Raw genomic sequence first — 12,032 nt, forward strand, 5'->3', positions numbered from 1 at the left:
ATTTGAAAATAACTGAAAATCATTATCTTAAAGTAAAAAAAAAATGCATTCAGCCATATGGAGCTTTTGTTCTTTGGGAATAGTGGCATATAAATGGTGGATATAATATTACACACAGTAATTACTGGAATGTCATGATTTCAGGGAAATAGGATGTGTCCTATAAACATCATTATTGTTATTATTATTGCTCCTTTCTGATGGGTCATTAAAGTTACCTGAACTTTGACTTTGAGATAGGAGAGGATGAGGGAGAAAATGAAGTATTAATTTAACCAAATTAAACAAAACACTGCAAATAATGAGAAAGATGTAAGAAATCTATATCAACTGTGGCCCTTTGTAAATTTTAATAGCAGTATTGATCATTTAAGATCCTCAGCACTGGTCATTTCTTCTTTCAGTACTAAGATTCAGGATATACCATTACAGTTAGCTACTGGACTATACCTATTCTTTTGATTCATCTCCATAGCAAATATGCATCTTTGTTAAAATGGTTGATCCATTGCCATGTTCAATGGGAAATTTAAGAAAACAAATAACAATATACAGATTGAAGTGGCTAGGCAAGCAAAATAATTAGCAGCCTAAAATTCAATTAATAAATAAAGCATATCATTTACTCAGAGCGCAGCATCAGGATTTTAGTCCTGGTATCATCATCTAGAACAGCGTTTTTCAACCTTGGCAGCTTGAAGATGTGTGGACTTCAATTCCCAGAATTCCCCAACCAGCAATATTGGCTGAGGAATTCTTTGTGTTGAAGTCTACACATCTTCAAGCTGTCAAGGTTGAGAAACACTGATCTAGAACAATATGGTTGCTAAGGAACTTACAAATTGCCAAAGGTTTACGGCAATAGTGGAAGAAAATAGCAACATAAATCTCTGGGTGGTTTGCATTATATCCACAAATGTTTCTTTTACAATCCAAATAGATTCCTGAAAAAGTGTACTTCTGGGAACCAAGGACAAATTATCAGGCTGAACATCAATTCAGAAGGATCTTAAGCATGATATAAACCTTCCTTTTCTACTTGAGTTTGATCTATCTAATTTAGAAATAACCTCCCCCTTTAAGCCTGATAACTATCCACCCTAAATCTAGGAAGACAAACTAATGCTAATGATTAGGGGTTCAAAATTGTCCTGTGTGAATGGAACCTTAGAACATATTTATTCTCCTATGCCTACAGTACATATTGTAGCGCAATGATAGAAACAATTAAGCAAGTTGTCTTTCAAAGCATCTGTCCTCTTACTAACAGAGGGAGTCAAACTATTCTCCAAAGCACCTGAGGGTAGGACAAGAAGCAATGAGTGGAGAGAAGCAACCAATCAAGGAGACAAGCAACTTAGAACTAAGGATAAATTTCCTGACAGTTAGAACAATTAATCAATGGAACAACTTTCCTCCAGAGGTTGTGAATGCTCCAACAGCTTTTAAGAAGACGTTGGATAACCATTTGTCTGAAGTGGTGTAGGGTTTCCTGCCTAAGCAGGGGGTTGGACTAGAAGACCTCCAAGGTCCCTTCCAACTCTGTTATTCTATTCTATTCTTTTAGTTAAGAAGAATATTTCCAAGGAATCAAAAGAATATTTCCAAGGAATCAAAGTGTTCAGGATAGAAACTATTAGCAGCGAATGCTTTCCTATAGAGGCATTTCCTTTCTTTACAACAATAACATAATGGAAAATAAGAACTGCTATCATTCTATACTGTGCCACCTAAGATTCTTTCAAAGCATACAGATTACTTTGACAAACTGACCTGTCTCTCTTTCAGCCCATGTGAACTAAGTCAACCAGAGGCAAGTGACCAAATGATATAGCCAAACAAGCAGAAGATTTTGGAACGAGCAATGTTGCACTCTATAGAGAAACTTTCCATATTAAAATCCTTGTATCCTCTTCTTTTCAGAAAAGCTAGTCACAAATCTAACAGAAATCCATTTCCTTCACAATGAAAAAGTATGCTTCAACAAAAAAAGTATGCCCAACTGTTATATTGTTGAAAGATTTGAGGCCTGTAATCCTCACAGGTTGCTCTCACATCCAATAGGCATCATTAGTAGTGACAGAAAACAGGGATAATGTTTATAGTTTTATTATGCAGCTAAAGCATCTTAAAAATCTAGGCACATCCGTCAAGGTGAAATAATATCTGTTATATTAATAGGACAGTTATATTTCTTCCCCTTCTAGCTACATCTACATTTGATAGTTGGATGTTTTAGTGCCAAAAATTACTACATACAAGATGAATGAAAGTAGAAGAAATGTTATGAACATCTTTTTCTGAAGTATGTTCAGAAAGACATAATTAACAAAAGATGCTATGTATTTTCTTTAGAAAAAAGACAGTGATATGGAATCATAGAATCATGGGGCTATCAATTCCAATCCCCTACCAAGTGCAAAACTCCATAGAAGTTTTAATGTATTTTCCTATCATTTTATTGCTCTTTGTTTTTAGTGTTATATACTAAATAAAATAGAACTCGGAATATATATTTTTAATAAATGAACAACAGTTAACAAACTCGCATGAAATTATAATATAATAGTTTCAGTTGTCTCAAAATTCTAAAATTGAAGGAAACTTTTTTAAAAAGCAAATTCTGAAACCAGCGTAATTTCTTTAACAAAACTGTAGGTATCATGGCAACAAATCTAAAAACAGGCATTTAAATTGCCATTAATTTTATAATACAATACAATAGCAGAGTTGGAAGGGACCTTGTAGGTCTTCTTGTTCAACCCCCTGCCTAGGCAGGAAACCCTATACCGTTTCAGACAAATGGCTATCCAACATCTTCTTAAAGACTTCCAGTGTTGGGGCTTCTGGAGGCAAGCTGTTTCACTGATTAATTGTTCTAACTGTCAGGAAATTTCTCCTCAGTTCTAAGTTGCTTCTCTCCTTGATTAGTTTCCACTCATTGCTTCTTGTTCTACCCTCAGGTGCCTTGGAAAATAATTTGATTCCCTCTTCTTTGTAGCAAACCCTGAGATATTGGAACACAGCTATCATGTCTCCCCTAGTCCTTCTTTTCATTAAACTAGACATACCCAGTTCCTGCAACTGTTCTTCATATGTTTTAGCCTTCAGTCCCCTAATCATCTTTGTTGCTCTTCTCTGCACTCTTTCTAGAGTCTCCACATCTTTTTTACATCGTGGCGACCAAAACTGAATGCAGTGTTTCAAAGATCATTCACACATATTAAAAAACAAAGTGACAGCTGCTGAAGAAAAAAACATTACCGGGTCCTCAAATACAAAGTAAATGAATTTTAGGGTACCGTATCTAAATAAGAAATAATGTTCAAAACTCATGTTCCTCCATATAACTATATTCTGAAAGGCTACCCAAAATGTCAGATAATTACTTAGTTACATATTTTGAATCAGAAATATAATGTAAAAATATTATGATCTCAAGCAAACTACATGGGATGAAGGCAGAAGCTAACAACTACCACAAAGCAACTGTTGAATGAACAAGTTTTTTCTTTCTGTCAGGCCTCAGTTCCACTAGATATGTGCCTATATGAAATCACTTTTGAATATACTGATAAATAAAAAGTTGTTCTGAACATCTGTAAGCAGATGTTACTATAAAGAGATATTTCATAATGAATGAACATCATGAATTTTATATAATACTAGCCAAAAAAATGTGCATTTGTCTATTGAGTCAAAGGCACTGGAAATAGCCCAAAACATTTATCCATTACAAATATCTTTTCAAACATCCATCTGTAAGACAATTTACAGAGATATAAAAATAATTTTCTATCGGGGTACTTATCTTCACAAATCAGAGCAATTTGATTACGGTTTTAGCTCAGAGCAAAATGGTTTGTGTTTTGCTAACATAAAAGGTGATAATCATTCTTAAAAGCATAATACATAATTCACAAAGGTTTGCTTCTACATTCTGCTACTAAAATACTATAATCCACAAGAAGTCAAGTAATCTGTGAAAGAGTTCAAATTGCTGTGGATGTAATTTGATGCACAACGAATCTCAAGAGAGTTTTGCAGTGTTTGGTAATAAAATATCTCATCATGAGATAAGGCACATTCTGCATTACCAAATGGCCATGTTTGCATGAGCTGCAGGATTATATTATGAGGTCCCTTGCTACTTTGTGGCCAGGAGCAAGCTGAATTGGACAAGTTTCTAAACATTCCACAGACTTCTAAAATCCAGTTTTTACATCACACTACTACATTAATGCAAATACTGTTGATGTAACTGATTACAATACCCACAAAGATAGTTAAGATCTGCAGAAAGCACTGCCTTTGGGTACACAATATTGCATCATCATCAAAGAATCCACAAAGAAATCATATTCTGACTAACAAGAGATAATGCGGATATTACCATCAGTTTTATTTTCATCCGAGGAAGTGAACTTAGAAGGCTGTTAGAAGAGCAAAAAGAACTGTCATAAAGGAATATAAAATCCCTTTATTCTTAATTGTACAGAAACTTGCTTAGCCGAAATGATGAATACAAGCAGAAAACAGCAAATCTAGATCATAGTCTTACTTTTGCTTTCAAGGAAACAGGAAAAACCAAGGGCTGCAGCTTTGCCCACCAGGTGAAGGAATGTATTATCATTTTAAGATCCTGATTATTGTTAGGAAACAACATTTGGATAACTACTTGCAAGAGAAAATAGCTTTCTTCAGTGATGGCATGGGGGTAGGGAAAGCAATCGCTTCAAAGAGACAATCGATTTATTTAAAATGGGTGTAAAATCAAAGGAATCTTAACGGGGAAAAAATCTATTTCAATGGGTACAAGATGAATTCATTTCAAAGGGGAAATAACAACATTGTTTCAGAGGTAGGTTTCAAATCCCGGGGCTACCGGTTTGCTTGTGCCCGTGCTCGTGTGCACGCATATAGGCAATGTGTCTGTGCATGTGCAGAAGCGCTGCCACTACCAATTTGGCAGATCCGGGCCAAACCGAGAGCAACCACTTCTGCACTGTTTCAAGGACCACAAATCAAACAATGTTTCCCACACATGTGGTCCTAACACTTTTGTTTCTTTGAAACTAGTGGCTATTTGGGGGTCAGAACATATAGGAGAGCCTATGAGATGATTATCCTGATGGCTGTTTGCGTTTTTTATCCCAAATGTTAATTATATATTTATTTTTATGTTGCTGATATGATGTGTTTTTAACTGTTTGTGTTAGATCTGGGCAACGAGAGACAGACTGCGGACACGAAGTGACTTAACAGCTCTTTATTAATAGTAGTAATGATCCAGCTTGCTCTGTGGTCGGAGGGTTCCCCTTTTATAGGGATCGGGTACGCCCCTCGACCAATCAGAACGATACCTGTTTCCCGCTGTAGCAGCGGACCAGAGGGGAGACTTACTACGATATATGCTAATATCTAACACCCCTCCCCTCCTAGATGGAACGTTGCGGTAGGTAACATAGTCTTTTAGGTATGTGGGTGTTTGTCTTGCTTGGGAGGAGCGTCGTAGTTCGGGTTGGTTAGAAGTGGTTGCAGGATCGGGTGCTTTTCCTGTTTCACGTTCGGGAGGTTTTGTGCCTTCGTTGCTAAGGCGTTCTGGAGTCTGCTCGGTTGCGTTCTCTGGGGTTTGCTCTGCTTCGTGCGTGTTTTCTTGTTCCAAGCTTGGTTCGCAGGTGTCGTAGTTTTCTATGATGGGGCTCTCGCGTGGCTGACTTTCTGTAGGCAGGGAAATCTCGTCTTCGTTTCGAAGGTCTGAGTGTGCTAGGCGACCCCGAAGTTGATCGATGTGCCTTTTCCAGTTCCGCCCATCTTCTAGTTCCAGCAGATACGATCGTGGACCCGTGATGCCAATGACCTTTGCCGGCATCCACAATGTTCCCCCTGCATAGTTGTGGGCGTATACTGCATCCCCTATGCTGAAAGACCGAATTTTGCTTGTGGAGTCTGGGGGAGCTGTGGCAGAGTAATTTGGGTGAAGACGGTCCAGGTGAGACCGTAGACGGCGGCCCATGAGTAGTTCAGCGGGACTCCTACCCGTCGTTGCGCTTGGGGTAATATGCTGAATTAGGAGGTAATGGTCAATGCGTGTTTGCCAATCACCTGGACCCATCCTAGCGAGGGCCTCTTTTGCGAATCGCACCATTCTCTCCGCCTGTCCGTTTGATGCCGGATGGAATGGCGCGACGAGGGCATGCCGAATTCCCTGACCTGCTAAAAACGTTTCGAAATGCATGGCCGTGAATTGGGGCCCGTTATCGGAGACTAGGAGGTCGGGCAGCCCATGAGTGGCGAAAAGTCGCCGTAGAACCTTAATGACTGCCTCTGCCGTGGTTGAAGTCATTAGGACTACATCTAGCCATTTTGAGTATGCATCCACAACTATAAGGAAAGTCTGACCTTGGAATGGCCCTGCGAAGTCGATGTGTATTCGTGACCAGGGTGCTTTAGGTTTCTCCCATTCTGTGGCGGGCGCTTCCGGGGGTGCTGGTCTCGATTCCTGGCATGGGTCGCAAGTGGCCACCCACTCCTCTATTTCTTTGTCCATGTTTGGCCACCAAACGTAACTTCTTGCTAACGCCTTCATTCTAACAATCCCCGGATGACCCACATGTAAAGCATCTAATACATTCCTACGTAAAACATACGGAATAACAACTCGATCCCCCCACAATAAACAACCTTGTAACACTGAGAGTTCGTCCCGTTTTGACTAAAACATTTTGAATTCCGGGCCCACGTTTCCTTTTGGCCACCCCCTCCAAACCCAAGTTTGAACTTGCTTTATTACATTGTCTTTAGAGGAGAACCTTGCAACGTCGTATGAAGAAACCGGTCCAGAGTCCAAACAGTCAATGAGCAATACCGGTACTTCTGGAGTGGGGTCTGGCAGAATGTCAGGTAATGGGCAACAGCTGAGTGCGTCTGCGTGTCCGAGAGTGGAGCCCGGTCGATGAATCAATTTGTATGAATACGCAGCCAGGAAAACAGTCCACCTGGTCATGCGTGGAGAAAGGGAAACCGGGGTGGGGCGGTTTCCCGCCAAAAGTCCCAACAACGGTTTGTGATCTGTAATTAGTTCAAAATCGCGGCCGTAGAGGTATTCGTGGAAACGCTTTACTCCAGCTACAGCAGCCAGCGCTTCCCTGTCCATTTGGCTGTAATTCCTTTCGGCCGATGAAAGAGTTCTGGAGTAGAAGGCGATGGGTGCTTCTTTTCCGTCGGGCATCCTGTGGCTGAGGACTGCTCCAACTCCGAAAGGTGATGCGTCGCAGGTCAATACCAGCGGTAGGGTCTGGCTGTATTGAACAAGCAGTGAGTCAGTGGTGAGCAGGCGCTTTACCCCGGCGAAAGCTGCAGCTTCGGATCGTCCCCATTTCCATGGTGCGTTCCTCTGGAGTAGACGGTGTAGTGGCTCAGCAACGGTCGCTTTCTGCCTCAGAAAAACGCTGTAGAAGTTAAGTAATCCGAGGAAGGCCTGCAACTCGGTCTGATTTTGTGGCGTGGGGGCGTCCTGGATCGCCTTAATTTTCTTTGAAGTGGGGTGTATTCCCTGACCATCGATTCTATAACCCAGGAATTCTACGCTAGGCACGTTAATTTGGCATTTTTCCTTTTTAAGGCGGAGACCCTTTTCTCTGATTCTGGCCAAAACAGTTCTGACTCTTTTATTTAATTGCTCCTCGTTTGCAGCGGACACCAAGATGTCGTCAAAATAGGGGACGACTCCCGGTATCCCTTGCAAAAGTCGTTCCATGACGCTCTGGAACAATCCTGGGGCAATGCTCACGCCGAATTGTAGCCGGTTGCATTTGAATGCTCCTCTATGCGTCACTATAGTTTGGGCCTCCGCTGTGGCGCTATCAACTGGCAGTTGCTGGTAAGCTTGTGCCATGTCTAACTTAGCAAATACCTTTCCTGGCCCCAACGAGTGCAATAAGTGCTGTACTACAGGCACAGGATATGCGCTCTGTTGTAGCGCGACATTAATTGTGCATTTATAGTCCGCGCAGATGCGGACTGATCCATCTGGTTTGACTGGGGTCACGATGGGTGTTTCCCAGCGCGCGTGATCTACCGGCTCAAGGATTCCTTGCTCCACTAACTTATCTATTTCCTTATCTATTTTTGGGCGGAGTGCAAAAGGCACTCGTCTCGGTTTAATTCGGATTGGCGCCACTTTAGGGTCTAAATTGAATGATATTGGTTTACCCACATACTTACCAAGACCGGGGCTGAACACATCCTCGAACTCCTTAAAAATCTGTTCAGCGCTGCTGTTTCTCACGGCGTTAATTCCGGTGACTTCTAATCCCAGGGCTTCAAACCAATCAAGCCCCAGAAGGTTCTGTAATGGTGCGCTGGCGATGGTCACGGGCAGCTGGGCTTCGATGTCCTTGAAACGGATGTGGAATGTGCCTTGGCCCACGATGGGGACTTGGTTCCCCTGGTAGTCTCGCAGCACGACGTCTGGAGCGCGTAGTTGGCTCTTTCTGAGGCTAGGGATAGCCTGTTTCATGGATGCCCATGAAATAATCGTCAGGGTCGATCCTGTGTCAACTTCTAGCTCGCAGGGTGAGCCCTCCAAGAGGACTGTGACTCTCAGCCTTTTTGGCCGCTTAGGGCGGACCTGATGTATTGTGGTGAGATACGTTCGCAACTCCTCTCTCTGGGTCAACTCTATCTCATTGTCTACATCCTGAAAATACTCTCGTTGAGCGTCTTGATAGAACGCTCTTTCAGCTCTTTGTGTGTATTCTCTCTGGGGATACGCTCGCTCAGCTCCTTGTGAGTAATCTCTCTGGGGATACGCTCGCTCAGCTCTTTGGGAATTTTCTCTCTGGGTATACACTTGTGGATTTCTCTCTGGGCGCCCTTTCTGATTCCGCCAAGCCCCTGGGTTGGGCTTCTGTTGGCGGTACATGGGTGGCTGCCATGAGGCAGGGACTCCGCTCCGGCACACTCGTGCGATGTGCCCAAGTTTGTTGCAGTGCGAACAAACAACGTTCCTGAACCTACAAGTAGACCTGGGGTGATTCCCCCCGCAACTTGCGCAGGGCGGCAAGCGGGATCCGGGTCTCCCCCCAGGCCTCATGTGACTGCTCCGCATCAGGTGACTGTCCTCGAACTCGGGATCCTCGTAGGCGGGGCTTGTGCCCTCGTAGTGAACTTTGGTGTGTCTTGGCGCTGGCTGGTCAGTGTTGAACCCGCGTTGAATTGTCTCCGCTGATCTGTCTGCTGCTTCTGAAGCTCTTGCCTCCTCGAGTACAATCTGTAGGCTTAAATTGGTTTTTGCTAACAGCCGCTTTTGTAGGGAAATGTCTCTCAGCCCGCTAACGAGTCGATCCATAATCTGCTCATCCAGGTCTCTGAATCCACAATGTGTGGCTGCTTTACGTAGGGCTGCAACATATTGGTTGATAGATTCTCCCGCCTTCTGGTTCCTCGTGTTGAACGCTTGGTGGCAAACATGGCGGGAAGGTTTTGGCGCGTAATGAGTCTGTAGGGCCTGTTGCAACGTCGCCCATGATACTGCCTGTATTGGAGTAGGCGCGGTGAGGTCTCTGGCCGTATTGAAGACTTCCTTTCCGCAGTAGCCGAGGAAAATGTTTTTCTTCCTTGCGTCGGTGATCCCCGTGTATTCGTTCGCTTCGAGGAAACACTCGAAACGAATCATGAAGGCTTCCCATTCGTCGTTTTCTGGGTCGAAAGGAGCGGGGGGAGCATGCATCGCCATCTTCTCTGTTTGAATTTGCCGCGCTGCGGTGATCTGATATGGCGGCCGGAATTTCTGCCGAATTCCTGGGCTGGATCAAATCCGGAGATTCTGGAGGTAGCGTTCTTCGTCCTATCTGCCTCTCGATCCCACCTTCGTCGCCAATGTTAGATCTGGGCAATGAGAGACAGACTGCGGACACGAAGTGACTTAACAGCTCTTTATTAATAGTAGTAATGATCCAGCTTGCTCTGTGGTCGGAGGGTTCCCCTTTTATAGGGATCGGGTACGCCCCTCGACCAATCAGAACGATACCTGTTTCCCGCTGTAGCAGCGGACCAGAGGGGAGACTTACTACGATATATGCTAATATCTAACAGTTTGCTGTTAGCCAGTCATAATGTTGATGTTAGGAGGCCATGTAAATTGAAGCAAATAAATGAGACAGCCCAAATCAATTTAAAAAGTTAAGTTTTTAAATGGAATAGATGAAAGTTTGTGTTTGGTTTATTTTTACAAATTTATTTAGGTATTTAAATTGTCCATTTAAAAATATTTTGCACACACAATATTTCTTTCCTTTTTCCTTTCCTTCATTCTGTTCTTGAAAAATATGCTAGATGAACAAATTCTACTTTATTGTAAGGCTACATTAACAGAATATTACAAGTCTATTGACACAAATATGCCAACACCATTTTTATCTGCTTGATCGATTAGGGTGGGTCTTCCCACTTTTTTTTCCTGAAAGTTGCATTAAGCCACTGAGGGCTCCTGCCTCTCTCATCCGATTGGTCCCTAGACAGCATCACTTCTCCTCTTTCTCCAAAGACATCCGCACAATCAATTACAAGGACTGAATGCATAATATGTATAATCCTGCTACACTGGATATTTTAAATAATGTAGTTTGCATAAGGAAGAAGGATACTGATTCAGACAACCATATTGACCTGTAGGACTGTCAAAGTTTTACAGAGAAGGAAGAATGCAGCACAAATAAATAGGCATAAAATGATTTCATAAATTTATATGCTAATAACTTCATCTGTACAGATTTCTCTTAACCTCTTGCATGTTATTTTCTTTCTTGACTTCCTGAAGATTTATTTCTTCTATTAATTTTGTCAGTAAGAGATATTTAATCCATAAACATATGAACCTTACCTGAACAGACTTCTTCATATGTGGGATTTGGGGTATATCCTCCTGCATAACCTACTTGAGTAGAGTAGACTCCTTTCTGCTTCCAGAATTTCTTCTCTGCCCCCCAGAAACAGCCCATCCCTGCAATAAGCGTAAACAATTATAATACTAATGAAGCTGAGTTGCTTAAATTATATATAGAATAAAATATAATTCTTTACTGACCAAGTGCGATTGTATACACAAGGAATTTGTCTCCCGTGCATAAACTCTCAGTGTATATGTGTAAGCAACAAGTGATAAATCATGATCATAATCATAAAATATAATCATACATCTTAAGATACAACACTCAGTGATAGTCATAGGATACTAAAAAAAAAAGCAATCAACGTAATTCATAAGATACAAAAAACAAGTTATATATCAAATATATAAATGATATAATAATGTATTTATTCTTGATAGCATACGGTGATACTTTTCATTTTGTCCCACTAGAGATTTTTATATCAGTGTAAAACATTTATGACAATTTAACTATAGACCCCTGTTTTAGGAAAACAGTGATATTTAGATTTCCCTTTCAATTAAATTAAACTGATACTAGTATGGAATTTCAAAGATTTCAATAAAAAGTAATATCCTGACCCGCATGATGCAGATGAAAATGTCCTTTGAACATCAAGTAATTCATGGCAAAAGTCTTTTTCTCAAGAAGCATCCATATATTCAGTCAAATGTCTTTTCCTTTTTTATATATAGCCTGACAAACTCACGCTTTCCTTTGTAATTCACAAAAGCTCATGCTCTTAAGTAATTTTAGTGTTTAACACAAATAACTTAGGTTACTTAAAGACATGACAGTTAAACAACATGTAAAAATTGACGAGCATTAACCTAAATGCTTGTACCTTAGAGTATTATAAAAATTGGTTAGCTTACTATCTAACATACTGAAATGAAATGAAATAAGTTTATTCCATTATCAACGTGGTAATTTGACAACTCTATACTTAAATTTGATTTCTGGATTAAAATATGAAGCTAACTGAATAGGAAAAATTTAAAATGCTTTCATAAAGTCAACTATTAAAAGTGCTGATACTCCCTAATTTTAGATGCTGCACTTTATCAAAAATTGCTTACAAAATACAGAACCTTTAGT

General features: G+C 41.2%; 1 protein-coding gene across 1 annotated transcript in view; it reads right to left on the reverse strand.

The window, feature by feature from the left end:
* Window positions 1–12,032, reverse strand: part of MSRA (methionine sulfoxide reductase A) — a 224,203-nt gene that overhangs the window by 107,568 nt on the left and 104,603 nt on the right. Inside the window, exon 3 of the mRNA XM_081943808.1 lies at window positions 10,886–11,005. Coding sequence (XP_081799934.1) covers window positions 10,886–11,005 — 120 coding nt within the window. The remainder of the gene's footprint in view (window positions 1–10,885; window positions 11,006–12,032) is intronic.

This window comes from Natrix helvetica (genome assembly GCF_964273705.1).
Source record: "Natrix helvetica genome assembly, chromosome: 2".
In the NCBI taxonomy this organism is placed as follows: Eukaryota; Metazoa; Chordata; class Lepidosauria; order Squamata; family Natricidae; genus Natrix; species Natrix helvetica.